Here is an 18,514-nt window from a genome sequence, read left to right on the forward strand (position 1 = left end):
ATGCAGTGATCATATATCCATAATATATCAACAATGATCAAGTGACTGCAAGAGACTTGAGTAATTGTTATTGCAGAGATGAACTTTATAATTATCATTTTAGCATTTTAACTCATTTTAGCTTACTGTGTTGGTTTAATGTGAGAACGCAAAAGTTGCTCCAGACATTTTCCGGAACCTTTCCTGCCAGTCCCCTAGTAAAATCTCTGGAAAATACAACTGGAAAATCTCTGGAAGATTCATGGTGATCAAGTGGACGCTCTACCCGTCGCCTGAATAGTCCTGAAATGTTCTAGTGAGTGACACCAATGCATGTTCACCTACATGCAACCTGGAGGAGATAAATATCAGCTTAAGTGGCATTAAACACAAAAGTTAAACTTTTAGGTCACGTTATACCTTTAACGAGCAATTCATTACTTCATGACTTTTTCACTTTGTATCAGAACAAGGTAGAACGACTTCACAGATGCAACACTGCATGCTTGGCCACTTTGTTTGATGCGTGGTGATGTACAATTTCTACCTTTAAACATTCAACCCTTCCAGACAAGGTCTAGGCCCAAATCCTTGGGTGTAGTCCTGCTCAACAATAATAAAAAAAAAAATGGTGGCACTGCCTGCTCTGCCTCACGTAGCCCCATGACATAGGAAGTGTCATTCATGAGATGGGAGAGGTTCATTCACAGCACCAAGATCTGGTCTAAAACAAATGTTCTCTTTCCTTTGCTTTAATACTGCGATTGTGATTTCCCTCTTTCCCGTGCTCACTCACGCGCTTGAGAAACACAATCTCTATTTCAATCATATCTGATTACTAGATTTCTGAGTTGCAGTTATTTTTGGCAGTAGACTCAACACTTCTTATCCAAAGTTTCCTTGTATTCTCTCCTGTCTGACAAAGAACAACATCTCACTCATCCCACAATCTCTGATCAGAGTCAAGGTGCAGTTTGATCCATGGACCAGGCTGCCATGTGTGATTGAGTTTCACAGGGGTCTCATGGGTACCCTCTTCTTTCTCTCTCTCTTCCTTATGGCTACACAGTTTAAACTCCTGCCCATTACAGACATCCATCCTTCTCCGGAAATGAACTCCTCGCCAACAGGCATGGTTTGCGGTTACAAACCTCATCTCCACCAACAATATGACTTTGATCCCTTTAGGCGTTTCACAGTGCTTGACATTGTATAACTTAATTGTGCCTCTCCTGAGCTTGTACCTCCCGCACAGCTCTCTGAGGGCAGGACATTATGGGAGGACGGGGCTGTGCAGTGCAAAGGGTGGTGTGTGTGTGTGTGTGTGTGTGTGAGTTTGTGGAGAGAGAGAGAGAGAGAGAGAGAGAGAGAGAGAGAGAGATGGGGGGTGGGTGAAGGGAAGGCAGATTGTGTGTCTGACTTTCTACCTTCTGTCAAAAAGCCTTTTAGCAGTAGGACCCAGAGGATTTTTGTAGGGGGGGGGGGGGGGGATTGACCAGCACACCTTTGTGATTTCTGAGGCACGACAAAGATGTGAGAAGAAAAAAAAAAAAGAGTTGTCCAACACTGTACCAACAACAACAACAAAAAAAAAAAAGTTGGGCTTCCTTTGAGCCACGCCATTGGCTACGAAGAGTCAGACAGGAAAGTGCAATGACTCTATATATGCCTCGTCACTAGACAACCCCCGCTCCACTGACTCCACCATCACTCACCTCCGCCGGGGGGACACCATGAGCGCGTCGGTGGCCGTGTACAGGAGCCTCTACACGGAGGACCGCTTCAAGCAGGCCTACGGCTCCGAGGACGGCGCGACTGGGAGTCGGCGGCTCCGCGACAAGCTCGCCGGGCGGTGCAGGTGCTCGAAGCGAGCCTGCCTTCACCTGTTGCGGGACAGAGTGCCGATTGTCCAGTGGCTGCCGAGATACAGGCTCAGGAAATGGATTTTAGGAGACACCGTGGCGGGACTGACAGTCGGGATCCTGCACATTCCGCAAGGCGAGTGGACTCTGTGACCGGAGCTGCCAATTATTAGAAACTTCTTAGTGATCGATCGAGGAATTCATTAATTACTGTGAGGGCCGATATTGATATTAGGGATACAAGATTTCGATATATATATATGTATATATTTAAATCTGTCAGTGATTCTAAGACGTCGTTATCAAACTTTTATGACAAAGAAATGTAATTGAGGCTTGATATCAACTTTATCATTAATAAATTGAAAAAAAATTACAAATACAACCAAATGAATAGAAGTTGAATTTAGAAAATGAACATTGATTTAACCTAAAATGTAAACATAAATGCACATTTAAAGGCTCATTTCAGTTGGACGGTAATATGGGTCCGACTCTAAACATATCGGCCAGGCTCTAATTGCTGTATGATTTTTTAATTATTTAATATTTAGAATCAATTGATTTGATTTTACAATATTTATCATTGTAAATTACAACTATAAAGATAAAATGTACATTCACAGTGGAGATAAATTCTATGTATTCATTATTATAAGACTGTATCCAGTTTACTTTGCATACTTCTGTTTTATAAACCTACATAGGGACAGCTATACAATTTTCTGAACATAGATTGAAAAATAAACTTGTGTAACTGTCCTTGTGAATGTTCCTTCACCACCAGGCATGGCCTTTGCTTTGCTCACGTCAGTGGCACCGATATTTGGCCTTTACACCTCCTTCTTCCCGGTGATCCTCTATGTGTTTTTTGGCACAGGCCGCCATGTGTCCACAGGTAAGACCACATGACACCTGTTGTATGATTTTTGAAAAATAAAGGGAACGACGTGTTTTTAGTCACATTTTAGTGATGTCTGACAACAGTTACGTTATCTGATGCATGCATTTTGAACACGACTTTTCCCAGGTACCTTTGCGGTGGTCAGTCTGATGACTGGCTCTGTGGTGGAGCAGCTGGTTCCCAGTCCTCTGGAGATGAACTCAAGTTCGTCTGAAGCAGCTGACTTTGAGGCCCAGAGGATTGGGGTGGCCTCAGCTGTAGCGCTCCTCTCAGGAATTATTATGGTAAAGGCAGAGGCACAAAGTCCAACAGTCGTAAAAATTAAATAATATTGCAAATGAGATGCCAGATTCTTCTGTTTGCAAAGACTGTCAGACTAACTCGGTTCATAATGTTACACTCGTCTCTCTTGTCACAGCTCTGTATGTGTGGTCTTCAGCTGGGGTTCCTGTCCACCTATCTGTCAGAGCCAATTGTTAAGGCTTTCACCAGTGCTGCCGCCTTCCACGTCACCATCTCACAGCTGCAAAGCATGCTGGGCCTGAGGCTCCCTCGCCACACCGGGAACTTCTCCCTGTTCAAGGTGAGCGGCGCTTCACAACGAGATCTCAACGCTCTAATCCGACATCTCATCATTTGAGCACGTAGTGTCGTTTTCTCACAGCTCACAAACTTGTGTCTTCAGACTTTAGCTTCAGTGATGGAGAACCTGCCTCACACCAACATGGCTGAGTTGCTGATCTCCCTTGTGTGTTTGGCCGTCTTGGTCCCAGTTAAGGAGATCAACATGCGTTACCGGCAGCGCCTGCGAACACCCATCCCTGTGGAGATCCTCACGGTTAGTCAAGTGTCTTTACGAAGGCAGAGTGAATATATGACACTTAAAGTATAAGGTTATAATACATAGTTTTATGCTTCATTCTTCAGGTGATTGTTGCTACATGTGTTGCCTATGCCTCCTCGCTGGACTCTTCTTACAACATTGAGATAGTTGGCCACATCCCAGCTGGGTAATTTTTTTTTTCTTTTCTTCAATTTGGAAAACACTAATTGTCTTATTTTGCCCAGGAGATAAACTTTTCACTCTCTCATCCTCAGATTTCCAAGGCCACAGATGCCTGCCGTGAAAACTTTCCCTGACATCGCTGGAGACACAGTAGCCATAACATTTGTTGGTTACGCCGTGTCGGTCTCACTGGCTATGATTTATGCTGATAAACATGGATATTCCATACATCCCAACCAGGTAAAGTGTGGGAAAGTCACAGCTGCTTGCTGTAAATGTTCAATGCTCACCAATCTTTTGACTTTCTGTGTTGAAACTGTGTTTGGTTTCAGGAGCTGTTGGCTCATGGTATCTCCAACACGGTGTCCTCTTTTTTCACCTGCTTCCCCAGCTCAGCCACTCTGGCCACCACGAATATATTGGAGAGTGCTGGAGGATACACCCAGGTAGTGACTCTTGTTGGAACAGCAAATGGAAAATGGAAATATATTGGAATCTGCCATTAATTACAAACTGATCAAAAGATCATTTCAAATGAGGACACACTAAATTCAAGATATAATGTCTACTGATAATTCAAACACGACAGAAAAGTAGGCCTCCACTTGCAGCTGTGATCAACAGAGAAATACAAATGCTGATTTTCCGTCTAGAGCTAATTTTTCAATTAGCTCTAGATGGAAAATCTAGGGTATGTGAATATACCTTAGCTTTATTTATTATATACCAAAATGCACAGACTGGGGTTTTATGAGCGATAATCCACTTGCATCCACAATGCAGTTGAAATTATATAAAACTTGAATACTGTGTGTGTGTGTGTGTGTGTGTGTGTGTGTGTGTGTGTGTGTTCTTGCAGCTCTCCGGCTTGTTCACTAGTCTGGTTGTTCTGATTGTCCTGCTGCTGATAGGACCTCTGTTCTACTTCCTACCCAAGGTGTGTTTATATGTTTGTATCAGTGCAAACAGAAAGAGAGAGGGAACGTTCACTCACCACATCGTGTTTTTCCCCCTCTCTCCTCAGGCAGTCTTGGCCTGCATCAATGTCACCAGCCTCAGGCAGATGTTTCTGCAGTTCCGAGACTTACCTGAGCTGTGGAGAATCAGCAGGATGGATTTTGTAAGACCTTTTATTTGCAATATAAGACATGAGAGTTTATTGTGCAATGTGGTCCCCAGTGCATTGGGGGGGGCGTGAACAAGATAATGTGATGGTTAATCAGCCCCTTAGTTAGCATTTGGTCAACAGCTCATCAATAAAGTGCAGCTAAATGGGTTTTACAGTGACTTCACAAACTAGATCAGATTATCCTGCTTACATATAGTTTACACAGTATACACTCCTCCAAGCAATGAGAATAGGTATGAATCGGCCATGGGATCATCAGCACTAGTAGCACATCAGATAAATCCCCTTCAACCTTCCCCTTTCACACTGATTGCTTTTTTTCACTGACATGCTTCGATTGTTAAGTGTTATAACCTGATCTGACAATATGTTATCGTGGTCCTGTCTTTGTGTAGATGGTTTGGGTGGTCACCTGGCTGTCCGTGGTGGTACTTAACGTGGACCTTGGCCTAGCCATTGGAGTGGTTTTCTCCATGATGACTGTCATCTGTCGCACACAAAGGTATGTTACCATTCCCACTGCACAATGTCAATATTACTTTAATATTATAATACTTCCAGCTCGTGCTTTTGCAAAGTTCTCTTTTGTCAGAAATACCATGTACATCAGAGAGACACGAGACATGATCTGACCTCACTCACACAAAAAAAGATGTGTAAATGTATTGTAGGGATCATACTGCCCCAGAAACAGGGATACGAATCCTCTTCCAGTAAAGGACATTTAGAGCTTTTTGTAGAGACACGTCACTTCATGTCAGTCAGGCTAAGTAGATCATGTTTTGTAATGTGTTACCCATAATTCAACAGGGCTGGTTGTTCAGTACTTGGCCGAGCCAGCAACACAGAAATCTACAGACCTCTGGAGAACCACAGCAAGGTGAGAGGACACTCTTGGTGCTCTCTGGGTATTTGTTCCTGCTGTATGTGCACATAAATTATCCACTTCAAGACAGTTTGAGAACATTTACCTTTATTTTAATATTCAAACAAGTGATAATGATAATTTCAGAGACAACAGAGGGCAGGAATCCTTAAATGTAGTTGAGATCATGCTGGTTTCTTTTCAGTGCTATGAGGTGCCCGGAGTGAAGATCCTGACTTACAATGGGCCTATTTACTATGGCAACCGTAGCTTCTTCAGGGAGGAGATGAGCAGGCTGCTGGGCCTGACACCAGAAAAGATCCGCAGCTGGGAGAAGGCCAGGAAAGCCCTGGAGAAACGGGAGAGAGAGGCTACCATCAGCACTGTGGTACGCTTACTGTAATCACTTAATGAGCTGTGACAGAATATACAGATTTTAAAGTTTACATACACTCTTAAAATCCAATTTGATTCAAGTGTCTTATTGTTCTTCCTCCTCCTTTGTTGTATAGGAAAGAGGCATCGCAAACACATCGTTTTCCTCAGAAAATGAGTTCTTTAAATCAGGCAAGTGAGGATTTTATTGTGGCCTGGGTGGCTAAACATGCATACAGTTCCAAAAACTACAGCTTTCACTGAAAGATTATTTAGATTTCCTCATTTATATTTAAATTCCTGTGCTGCAGGTAATTTCAAGGAAAGCTAGAATTGACTTCTTATTCTGCAGAAACATCTGAGAGTGATGTCCAGGCAGTGTTGATCGATTGCAGCAGTGTGATATTTGTTGATGTTGCCGGGGCAAGACTCTTCACACAGGTTAGTCTGCTGAAGCATGCCATGATGTAAACTTCACTGTACAGGTTTATCTCCATTACTTATATTTGCATTGTGCCAACATTATTGATTGCATTTGTCTTTTTACAGATGTGCACTGAATGCCAGAAAGTTGGAGTTCATGTGTATTTGGCGAACTGCAATGGTAAGACCTAGTGTGATTTCTTTACCTGTGGTTTTTCTCTGCTAATCTATATTTATATTGCTGAACTTCTTAATGCAGACGTTTAAAAAAAGAAAGAAAATGGATCTATCAGGATGATGAGTAGATATTACATTTGTCAAAATTCACCTGCCTACAGTGAGTATTGATCTACGGTTTCTGTGCCCTTAGAGAGTGTCTTAAAGATCCTAACATCAAGTGGCCTAATGAACTACATGAACCCTCAACATATCTTTGTCACCGTTCATGATGCTGTGATGTATATTCAACAGCAGAGGGTAAGCTAGAAAGCGAACATTTTCACAAATACATCCGAGACTTTTATGTCCAATTACTTTGATTGTTGTTAACAAATGATGATACAGCTGTTTTCCACCATAGGAAAAACCCCCAGAGAACACCACGACTGTTTGGGTATGAGGTATGAGGCATGAGGACAGAGACGAATCGTCTGGGACAAAAGTGACAAAAAGCATAAGGACTTCTACATTTGTTTTATTAGCTGAGACCATGCCTCTCAGCTGTATAGGAGCACTTCAGCATGCGGTCCAGATTGTACTGTACACCAGTGTTTCAAAGAAGCAGTAGCCTGTTGTAGCACTATGTAATTAATTAATATAATTATTATATTACAGTGTTAACTATTTTTCTCACAGATTTTAGACACACTTTTGGCACACTTTAAACTGATACTACTAAACAGTCACAAATTCAGAGAGCTGCAAATCTGGCCGATACAACAGACAATCATATATTCAGTGTAGACAAATCTGAAAATACAAATATGTAGCTTTTTACTTGTATATGACAGATATCAGTTGTTCATTATTGTGTGTTTTTCATTGTCATATATGCTGGAACATTACCATAGTGATATTTATTTAGTTTGGTGTTTGCAATACAGATACATATTCATCAAGTGCACTGAAAAGTTTGTTTAAATGTTTTTGTATATTTATATCTTTTTAAAATATGTGTTAAATATGCAAATATGTACAGTAAATGTCATCTCACACAGCCTTAAAACTTTCTGGCTTTTTAACTCCAGAGAGACTGCACAAACTACTTTGTGAATTACTTTTTTTTATTTGTCAGCAACTGTGACATCCATTGGCTTTTTTGACAATAAATATATCTCCACAAACAGAACTTTGCAGTGATTTAAAAACGGAATATTTGGATTACTGTGGTTATTAAATATGAATACATTTTAGGTAGAAGCACGGTGTGGAATGTGAAGCATGCGTGTCTGTCAGATATTGAAGAGAGAAGAAGAGCAGTCATTGTATTTGGTGAAGTGCTGCAGACCTGTGTGTCTACACTGAGATATGACGAAAAATACAGGATTCAAGACAGATGGGTTTTTTTTGTCACAGCTAAAAAACAATTGGGAAAGTAAGACCAGGTCATATTTCCTGGAGAACTATGGTTCATTCAGCATGCAACGTATATGCTGGACTGGTGTAAAAAAAAAAAAAAAAAGAAGTTTATTTTCATGACAGCAAACAAGTAAAAATACATAAACTTGCTACGACTTTACACCGGATCAAACACTTTTGATCCAGTGCGTCTACAGCTGCCACACTGTAAATGTCATCACATTACTTCAAAGTTATGCCTTACCACCATGCTGCCCCCTGCTGTTCGACAAATAAAGGTCGGTCCCCCCAGTGCTCTTCATCATAGACCTCTTACCTTGACCTGATAAAACTATATGTGGTGTGAGTTCAAAACCAGGACAAAAAAAAGAAGGAAAAAAACTAATTATTTCCTTGCTTGATGTAGGTTAGCCAAGTTATTAATTTTTTCCAGTACATATTTCAAAGAGGCCTCTAGACACTGTACCCTTTGGGTTTTGCCTTTAAAGCTCAAGGAGTGTTTCACTAATTGGCAGGAAGTAGTCCACTTCAATTAAAACACGGTATGCAAGGCTCTGGCCAAATGTTTACAAAGCCAGATTCTACCGGCACACACACACACACACACACACACACACACACACACACACACACACACACACACACACACAAACACTACTCCAAGAAGGTCAGCAATCTAATGACAAGCTTTAATTTACCTATGAAAAATGTGTTTACACGTGAGGCTGTAAAAATGGTAAAATCAGCATATTCAAATGAAAGAAAATAAATTATTTTCCTGTCGCAGTGATTGTCAGAAGCACCTGGTCATTTCCACCACCAAGGAAAGATAAACATTAAACAAATACAAACAAACTGGATTATAGTAGAATAATATTTACAAGAAATTACAATGATTTTTTATTAATCGGTCTTCAACTTATACAGCAAAGGCAAAAAATAAGAAATTAAATGTAGTGGAAAAGACACCCCGTTCTGGGCAACACTGCTCATTATTCATATGAAATCATACTACAACTACTATTATTACAGTACTTCTACTGTAACTGGTATTACTTCTCCTCTTCAAGCGACTACTAATGATAATTTTAGGCACCAACCAATAGGTAACAACATGTAGATAATAAGATCATTCAACTGAATGGCATTTTTGACTGGTCTTTTGTTTCCATCTTGTGGTGAAATGTTGAAACGACAGTCTCCCAGCAGGTTCCTTACAGTATACTCACATGGCATTCCAGTGACAGTCAGCTGTCACCATAACAACAAACTCATATTCTCAACGCTCTGATCCTTTAGTCAAATAAAAGTACCAAGACAACAATGTAAAGCATGACATTATCATATTTTTAGTGCAGAAATGTGCTAGCATACTTTCACTGTTGTAGGTTGAGTTGGAGATAATGTTTGAACAACTTGATATTACTGCAGATATAATTTTGTAATTTGTAGAAGAAATACAGCTGCAATACCAACTCAAGAATATGTAGCGTCTCAAAAAAAGCCTTCGACACTGTAGACCATGGTTTACTATTAAAAAAAATACAAAGATATACAATTAGAGTGATGGACACCACCTACTTTCAGAAAATATATCAATGTGTTCAGATAAAACATTCCATATCACAATTACTAAACTTGAAAATGAATCCTGAAATGTATATATAACCCATTATATACCCAGCTAATCAGCATTTCAAATTCAATATTTGATCAATGGTTTGTCCATATTTCCATCTTGCATTAGGCCAGCATTGCAATTTATAAACACTGTTGCCTGTTTGAATGAATCAAACATAATGAACAGTTGCATTTCATTCTCACTTTAGTCAGAATCAAAGTCACAAGTTCAATTGCTCAATAACCTTCATTATTTACTCACTTTAATTATTCAAAGAGTGAAGTGCAAATAATAAGTTTAAGCTTAGCTGAAAGGCAATTGCACATCATTCTCAAGACTCACTTAAAAACCTTTACATTAAGTTTACTTGCACAGCAAGACACACTCCAAAACATTGTCACTTAGCACTTACAGTAGCACTAACAGTATGACACAGTAGATTTAAAAACGTCTTACAAACATAAATCATCCCCGAGCATGCCCTTTTACTGTGGGGATAACAGTTTAACCTCAGTTAATAAGTCCTGAACTTTCAGTGGCTTAAATTTACACTATGTTGTCAGTGCAACAAGCTTTTAAAAACATGAAGCGGCAGTAGCTGGATCAAGACAAAGTGTTTTTACACATAGTATGTCTGAAAATATAAAATGTACCCACACATTTTAAAACTGGAAGAAAATCTGAGTTTTGGTAAATGAATCATTAATGTTCCAGGTACGATTGGGCGACAGCAGGGGATACATATACATGAATGTACATCATAAAATATAGGCGTTGTAGGGGCGATGCATACCCTGTACGTGTTGTATATACCCCAATCAGGCAATTGTAACCTTTTAAAACTGTAATAATGACATTTTAATATTGACATCATCATAACGTCATTTATACCATGTGAGAACCACTGATGTAAATAATATGGTTTTATTGTATTTTATTTAACCTTTATTTTAACGGGAATAGAGATAGGCAAAGATCATGGCAAAGATGGCAGCTTTAAAAGAGTATCAATGACTGAAGCTGAACAACAAGTTAAAACAAACCACTTGAAAAATGTACATAAAAGAACCAAGCGATAATCGTATAACACACCGCAAACTACATCAATTAATGTGCATTCACTGGTCCAACCAACCAACGCTCTGCTGGTTCAGCTGCAGTGATTTATTCAAAAACCTGAATAACACAACATAATTTTGTACTTTACGCTGCTGCAGTGTAGGGTTGCTGCTTTCAGCTGCATTGCTCTACACTGGCTGTGTATAAAGCTGTTGCTGTTGTGGTCTGTTTGTATCTTCTTCTCCTGTCCATGGGGGGTTTCAGTTACTGGTCATGCACTTGAACCTGTTCTTGAAGTAGTAGTCTTCATTATGAATGTTACTTTCAACATCGGCGTAGCGGAATTTTTGGTAGGCTTTTTGTGCGTCTGTTTGACCCCAGGGTAGTTTGATCTTCGATGCATGGCTTACAATGACATCACTGCAGGAGCCAATGTGGAGGGAGCCCAGACCGTCAATGAAGAACTCTGCAGCATCAAAAGAAAATGCAGGTTTGAAAAACATTGCTTGATTTTCTTCAGGGTTCTGTTTTATTCTCTCTCTATCTTCAAAAATGAAGCAATTTCGGCTGTGTCATAACACCTGCACACAGAAAATGGCTAAATTAAAACTGCTGTGTTCACACTGGGAGCAGCTAAATACACATAGACTTACCCAGATGAGCCTGCCGTGCCAGGCGGGGGTTGAAGCCCACCTGCTGCACCTTGTCTGTCCGCGCCATGAAGAAGTTGATGACAGCATCAGCCACCACGCAGTCGGGAAATCCCTCGATGACATGGTGGTAGCCATTTCTGATATGTAAACAGTCGCCCTCCTCCCCCCCTTCCTCCACACTCATGGTGTGACGGTATGTTACAGTGTAACCTGTCACCTCTCTCACTGCGCCACCAACCTGAAGTCATTAATTGACAACGTAAGGACAAGCGATACACTTGCAAACACAAGAGATTAGGGCATTTAGAATCCACAAGATTTACATGATATAATATAGATGGGATAAAAACTACTTTCCACATCTATGTCCAGAAATTGAAATTACTGAAATCCCAAACGACAAGCATCCTAGAGTTTGAACTTTGATTGGGACGATGTATGTGGTGCTGTAAGAGCTAATGCAGAGCTGACACATGCAGGTTTCTCTTTAGAGAGTAGGAGGGAGCAGAGAGAAGGTGGCATCATATCTAAATTAGTACTTTTTTTATAGATACAATAATACACAAATAATACTCTGTAACACACAACTGTATCTGGGCATGCATCTCACCAGATCTAGGGTGGTCTTCTCTAGGATGTCCACCATCTTCTCCAACTTGGTGTTGGCAGTGAAGATGAAGTCATCATCCACCCACAGCACATACTTGGTGGTCACTTGAGACACTGCAAGGTTTCTTCCTGCAAACCAACCCTGTATACAGTAGATGAACGGGGGTCATTAAGAAAATTATAAAAAGTTTCACAAGATAAAGTTTAACCCAAACCAAATGTCTATCCAAATGGTGGTTCATATTAACTTCAATATGATCCAAGATTTAGCAAATCAAACAATGCACTTTTAGCCAATGTTGTAATTTGGAAAAAAAATAAGCTTACATTACAGATCTTTTGTCATCATAAGCAGATTGGTACTGGAGGGCGGAAAGTGCTGCAGCCGCAGGGCTTGTGGACCAGATTAAACAAGTGTGTGAGGAGTGTGGGGAGGCTATGGAACGAAAGAACTGGAAAAATGGTGCAGAGGAGAAAGACGCTCGGACCACCCTTCTGCCACCACGACCCAACTCTGGGTGGCAGAAAATGGATGGATGGATGGAAAGGTTGCTAACAATGCTAAGCTTTTGCAGGTGCCTGACAGGTTTGTAAAACTAATGCAGAGTGTGGACATAAGATAAAGAAATGTATTCAAATTCTGCAGATGTATTAAAACATTTCAGTGATATTTCTTTCTGAAGCCCCACCCATGGAAATAGACCCCAACTGTCATGGAGTATTATGCAAACTGATCACAGAGCATGATACTTCATAGAGACATAGAGACAACTTTACCTTTCCAAATGGCATGATGTAATGTTCAACGTGAGGCCCGGTCACTGGCTGAGGGTGTTCAGAATCATCTGCTATCACTATGGTGACGGTGGGATAAAATGTCCGTATGCTGTCAATGAGATCTTTGAGTTTGTCATAGCGTATGAAGGTCTTGGTGGCGATGGTAACAAGCGCACTGATATTGTACTCTAAAAGGAAACAACAAGAAAAAAACATTTAAAAAAAAAATTGGGATCTGGCATTCAAACACTTTCCATCAATATAATGAAAACAATATAATTGCTTAATACCTCTTTGGTTGCCAGTGTTGTATAGTCTGGGGATGGTTCCATGTCCAACTTTAATGGTGAAGAATGACCGGTGACCCTCAGTTGCAAACTCAACTGCAGAGCAAAATAACAACTGTGATCCATCCAGATTTCACATTTCAGGGGAGGAGATCCAAAACTTTACCTTTTGCTTTTTTGCTACAGTGCACCATTTATTGTTTCATTATATGACATAATGAAAGTCACTATGTGTAGTATAAAATTATCCTTTGCATAGCAACAACATTAAGCATAACACAGAAAACAGTGGTCATTTTGTTGCACAGTTTCCAGCATGTACGCTAGTTCTGATCATCCTGCTGCCACATTTGCATATATATAATTATACAGCACCTCTAAATTTGAATAAAACTTTCTTTGTTTCTGCTGCTATGTGAGAACTACAGGTATTGAATGAACTCAAAAGTAAATTGTCCTGTGTAAATATACAATAAGATTTGGCGGCAAAGGGTTGGATGGTATAAACAGTGTATTGATACTCTGGTATGAAAATGCCCCTTGGTATGGATTGTGAAATGATCATTGACTGGTAGAGCCCTCACAATGGCAATGACATAACTGCACCAGTGGGAGGCAGCAATGCACTAAACTGCGGTACACCTGCCAGAAATACAAGAGGCCACAGGCTTTTATTTGCATTAGCCAGCAACTTCCTTTATATGGACAAGTTTGGGGTTTTAAAAAAAACAAACAACAAGCAGAAAACGATAATCAGCAAATAATGTCAGACATCAGTGCTACTAAGAAAAACTGATAAAATCTGATATGTACCATTACAGATTGTGCTTCCAGTAATACCGTAATATAAATTTCAGGCCATGCCACCTAGTTGGAATTTTAACATGTCGGGCAACAGCCAGAACATGAGTACTGACATTTCTGCATAACCCTGTGAAAGTGATAGTTGTTAAGACCACACGTGAAGCCTAGGTGTGTGGTCCATAGTCCATTTATTTTATAGGTCATAAGGCAATAAATATTTTATATGACGTATAAATATGCAATTTCACATTTCCTACAGGTGACAGGACAGTGTGTGGGTGACAGCCACTGGGTCTGTTTTCTCCTGATTGAGTTGTGTCCATCCCTACATCCCTACCCTACCTTTACCCCTTTTTCTTTACAAACGTTTAGATTCAAGATGGCATCCAACATAACAACCTTACCTGTATCTGCTGTCTTTGGATGGAAAACCGTGTTTCTGTAGGATACGAACTGCAGCTGCCTGTTCAGAGAAGCGAGAAGCGGACTCGACAATATCATGTGCTTCTCTCCCTTTCCCGTGACAGAGACATTGTCCACCATAGCAGCAACATCAAATATCCCGAGAGTTGCTGTCAAATACACCTGTTACACAACATGGTTCGGGGTAAAAAATGAACACAAATTAATAGTCACACAAAATCATAGCACATTTCATATGTCCGCATATATATAAACCCCCCTGGAAACCCCAAGATGAAGAAATTACCATATGGTTTGATCCTTTTTCTTCTTTAAGACCCAAACCTATGGAAAGAGGAATTATAAGTGGATATCAACATGATGGTGAATTGTTTCAATCGACAGATTTAAATGACAAATGCAGCACCATAGGTGAAGTGGTTACATTTAATCGACATGTTTTTTTTCTGGGATATTTTGTAATGTTACATGTTAAATATGCTGTTACCAGGAATGATGATTGTTTTGAGGGGTCGCACCTCCACGCCCTGGGTGGGATACTGAAGAGGACTGTTCGCCTCCGCTACAAGTAGCACATCTGCTGGACTGTAGGACCTTTACTTAAAGAAAATATTGGATAGAATGTAGTTGCATTGCTTCATCCCGTTTGCAAAAAAACAACATATTCCCAATATTTACAGAGAACACAATTCAATGTGATCTCACAGTATTGTTCTAGTCTAGTTTGTAATTTCTATGATGTCATTTAATTACAGCCTTATCAGTGCAGTTGGAGTGGATTTAAAGAAGAACTTAAGTTAACGTAACAGTTGATGGATAAAAAATGATCTATCTTCATAAAAAACTTTGTTGGAATTAAGATAAAACCATATACAAATAGATGTAAAAAAAAAAATCAGTTTGAAATCTGAGGTAAAAAGTCTAGTTCCAGACAAATTATATATTTTTTCACAGTTTTTTCCAGTTGTACTTATCCTAGTGTACTTGTAACGAACACCAAGGGAGCAGCCAAAAATAGATAAGAACGTGAACGTGACCAAGGCCTTCAAATAGATCGCTGTGTCAGTGCATTGAGATGTGAGGTCCGTGGTGGGTTAGCTGTAAGCTGATCCAATACTGAATGACTCAAGGGTTCATGACTAAACATTTGGGTTTAAAGAACCAACTCTTATTTTGCTGGCTGAAATAACGTGAGGATTAAGATGATTACCAAAGGATTCAACTGCTACTCATTAGTTCGTTTGCGAAGTTTACCTCCTCTGAAATTTGCTGTACTCCTGAGCTCTGTGACGCTTCACGCCCTCAGGATCAGGATGGGACTCTAAAAACGCAGTATCGACTTTTTGGGCCCACACGCGTGGGAAAAGCAGATTGGAGAACGGCAGTTGAAGAGTGTCCTTATCAGCCCGACAAACACAGGAATTGTGTGCCAAATGACTGTCAGAAAGAAAATGGCAGTGAGTAAAACAATGAATACCAAAAAGTAACAGTCGTGCTGACAAATTTACACACCGTGCCACTTCCTCGTTTATATGGTAGGCAATGTCATCATAGCCACCAATGATGTCTTGAATTTTTCCCGCGAGGAGTTTTTTTACTGGAATTCCATGTCTCAGCCGTAAGTCAATTCCTGAGCTGGACTCAAGGCTCCAAGAATAAAACAAGGCCATTAGGCCAACAGCATTGACACAAATCAGTCCAAGACACTTCTTGTAGATGGTTCGCATCTGGAATGAAGATTTATACATAAGTCAAAGTGGCCTCACAGGCTAAGGCAAAAATATAGAGGAATGTGAAAGACATAGTAGGTCCTGTGTTTCACAAGTAACTGAGTTTGATTAGTTGACAATTTCACATCAGCCTGAATTTTGAAGTCCTTCCAAACATGTACCTGGAGCTACCTGAATTATGTATTGTACAGTGCAAATATTAGACTGTAAAAAAGCACTGCAAGTGCTTGCTGATAGTGTATATGTTTGTCTTCCTCCCTACATTGATTGGTGAGGTGAGGAAAAATATTTGCCAAGATATTACTATGACATTTCACTCTCATTTGTTTTGACATTTACTCATTTGTTAGAGAAGTGAGCAACTGAAACGTTGCTGCAACAACGGAATCTGGTTTGACTTAGAACAACTCAGGTGCTAAACCACAAAGAGAGAAGTACCTACAACGACAGGGAAGGGAGATGAGGGTTGAATAGAAACATCATTTACAGTTATAGGCCTGAAGTAACAAACAATTAAATAATAAAACAAACCAATGTATAACCATGAAAGGTTATGATTAAGAATACAGTAATAAGATGGCTATGATTCTCATGAAGTGGATTGTATTAATGATTGTTAAGTACAATACTATAAAAGTAAGAAAAAGTAAGAATCATGATGAATAAGGTAGTACTGACAAGACACTGATAAGAGTGTCATGGAAAGTTAACACAGGTTGCTAATTTTTTTTTTAAAAAAGGGAAAGAGTATGTGTGTTTGTGTAGATTAGAAAAATAACTAGTTGTACTAATCAAAGATACTTATTAAACTAAGTGTCATGAGTCAGAATGTAATCAAAAATCAATAAAGACATTGTTAAAAAAAAAAGAAAGTATCATGAGTCCTGGGTGTGTGTGTGTGTTCTACTGAGAGCAGTGCTGGTTGTACAGTCTAACAGCAGCGGGAGGGAAGGCCCTGTGATACCGCTCCTTCACACACTCAGGCTGAAGGAGCTGTGTCCTGCATGGGGTGGCCAAACCACAGGGAGGACGCGTCCACATGTCCATATAAGGGTAATTCACAATCTGCATGATAAAGTAAGGATCCCTTAGACGTAATGTGTCAAATCTTAATGTGTAAAGTCTCCTCAGTGATGTAAAATGGTGTGTGCCTAAGTCAGACTAAAGGCTTCTTCGGGTTGGTCTAGACTCTGAAATTAAAATTCCCCTAGCTGTAAAAAAAAAAATATATATATATATGTGCTGCTCAAATAATCTCCAAAAACTGTTGTTGGTGTTGGATGTTGGTTGTTTTATAGTTCAGTGGTTTTGATGATTGACAGCCAGGTCATAAGCGACCGACGCACTAATTTGCTTGTGTGTAGGGACAGATAGAGAGAGAGACAGGGAGAGAGAGAGAGAGAGAGAGAGAGACAGAGAGAGAGAGAGAGAGAGAGAGAGAGAGAGAGAGAGAGAGAGAGAGAGAGAGAGAGCGAGAGAGAGAGAGAGAGACAGAGAGAGAGAGAGAGAGAGAGAGAGAGCCTATATACAAAAACAGCCGGGCACACAAGTTCATGAATATCATATAAAGCTTCCCCTCCAATTCTGTTGGCACATTTTCCAGATGTGTTTCATTCTCATAAAGACCTTTTACCCTACAAACTCCCCTGCTGAACATCTGTCACGATCATCAGAGGGAAAGCGATGAAACCAATATTAAACTGTCCTATACTGTATTTCACAGGAATGACAGACTAAGAAAGGCAGGTAGGAGAGAGAGAGAAGGAGAGAGAGATTTTTAGATTTTTTAAAAAGGGTTTTAATTAAAATTTTACCAGAAAAACATCACGGTCCTCTACAAATGCACTAGAGGGAGAGAGGGAGAGAGAGAGAGAGAGAGAGAGAGAGAGAAAGAGAGAGAGAGAGAAAAAAGACAGATAGATAGAGAGAGAGGAGGATTCTTACTGTTGTTGATTCCGAAGAATTAATATTTCCGGTGCCTTCAAACCGACTGAGAAACTTTATGGGGTATGAGGATATGAAAGGGGCGTGTCCAGGAGGCGAGTGAAGGCCACTCCCCCGGCAGCGCGCGCAAACACGCCGACGGGGTCGACTGGCATGTCTGATCAGGGCCGGCCACGGTTAACGTGTGGGAGACGCTGTCAGTGGTCGAACGAGTCGCACAGGTTGAGACAGACTCCCGAGTCCCCGGAGGTGTTCTCGGGCAGAGGCGCGGGAGCTGCGCGCGCAGTGAACTTCTGCATTGCAATGTCGAGCAGCTGACTCGACCTTTCTGACTTTTGTCCTGCAAGATTTGAAAATGCTCTACCGTTCAACTTGAAAACATGTACTGCACGTACACTGCTTCTGTTGTTTCTTGAATTGTTATTTCTTTGTTGTTGTTGTTGTTGTTGTTGTTACTCAGCCTACAGGCCACTTTTTAGACTATAG

At 40.3% G+C, this 18,514-nt stretch overlaps 2 protein-coding genes across 3 annotated transcripts; one reads left to right on the forward strand and one right to left on the reverse strand.

The window, feature by feature from the left end:
- The first annotated feature begins 1,503 nt into the window (after positions 1 to 1,503).
- slc26a10 (solute carrier family 26 member 10) lies at positions 1,504 to 7,888 on the forward strand. Of its 2 annotated transcripts, XM_035646131.2 has the most exons (18): positions 1,508 to 1,977; positions 2,629 to 2,739; positions 2,872 to 3,029; positions 3,164 to 3,328; positions 3,431 to 3,583; positions 3,673 to 3,755; positions 3,844 to 3,991; positions 4,084 to 4,197; positions 4,611 to 4,688; positions 4,776 to 4,871; positions 5,276 to 5,382; positions 5,691 to 5,760; positions 5,951 to 6,133; positions 6,258 to 6,312; positions 6,473 to 6,561; positions 6,670 to 6,724; positions 6,914 to 7,020; positions 7,124 to 7,888. In XM_035646131.2, the coding sequence occupies exons 1-18, from the start codon at positions 1,713 to 1,715 to the stop codon at positions 7,160 to 7,162; spliced, it is 2,076 nt and encodes a 691-aa protein (XP_035502024.2). In that variant the 5' UTR covers positions 1,508 to 1,712; the 3' UTR covers positions 7,163 to 7,888. The 2 variants fall into 2 exon arrangements, with proteins under 2 accessions (XP_035502025.2, XP_035502024.2); XM_035646132.2 differs by lacking the exons at positions 6,670 to 6,724; positions 6,914 to 7,020; positions 7,124 to 7,888 and having other exon boundaries at positions 1,504 to 1,977; positions 6,432 to 6,561.
- Positions 7,889 to 8,997: 1,109 nt separating this feature from the next.
- b4galnt1a (beta-1,4-N-acetyl-galactosaminyl transferase 1a) lies at positions 8,998 to 18,178 on the reverse strand. Its single transcript, XM_035645055.2, has 11 exons — positions 18,029 to 18,178; positions 15,867 to 16,081; positions 15,609 to 15,791; positions 14,842 to 14,948; positions 14,641 to 14,678; positions 14,336 to 14,516; positions 13,131 to 13,223; positions 12,841 to 13,028; positions 12,065 to 12,205; positions 11,455 to 11,692; positions 8,998 to 11,267 (listed from the first exon to the last, which is right to left on the reverse strand). The coding sequence occupies exons 2-11, from the start codon at positions 16,079 to 16,081 to the stop codon at positions 11,062 to 11,064; spliced, it is 1,590 nt and encodes a 529-aa protein (XP_035500948.2). The 5' UTR covers positions 18,029 to 18,178; the 3' UTR covers positions 8,998 to 11,061.
- Between the last annotated feature and the right edge of the window lie 336 nt (positions 18,179 to 18,514).

The sequence above is a fragment of the Scophthalmus maximus genome, chromosome 3, assembly GCF_022379125.1.
Source record: "Scophthalmus maximus strain ysfricsl-2021 chromosome 3, ASM2237912v1, whole genome shotgun sequence".
NCBI lineage: Eukaryota > Metazoa > Chordata > Actinopteri > Pleuronectiformes > Scophthalmidae > Scophthalmus > Scophthalmus maximus.

Coding starts and splice junctions, on each gene's coding strand:
- b4galnt1a (XM_035645055.2), bottom strand. CDS start 16,081: ATGCGAACCATCTACAAGAAGTGTCTTGGACTGATTTGTGTCAATGCT. Junction 14,679..14,841: donor CAAAACAATCATCATTCCTG/GTAACAGCATAT, acceptor CTCTTTCCATAG/GTTTGGGTCTTAAAGAAGAA. Junction 11,268..11,454: donor GGCACGGCAGGCTCATCTGG/GTAAGTCTATGT, acceptor TTGATGCTGCAG/AGTTCTTCATTGACGGTCTG.
- slc26a10 (XM_035646131.2), top strand. CDS start 1,713: ATGAGCGCGTCGGTGGCCGTGTACAGGAGCCTCTACACGGAGGACCGC. Junction 3,030..3,163: donor TCCTCTCAGGAATTATTATG/GTAAAGGCAGAG, acceptor CTCTTGTCACAG/CTCTGTATGTGTGGTCTTCA. Junction 6,725..6,913: donor GTATTTGGCGAACTGCAATG/GTAAGACCTAGT, acceptor CTGTGCCCTTAG/AGAGTGTCTTAAAGATCCTA.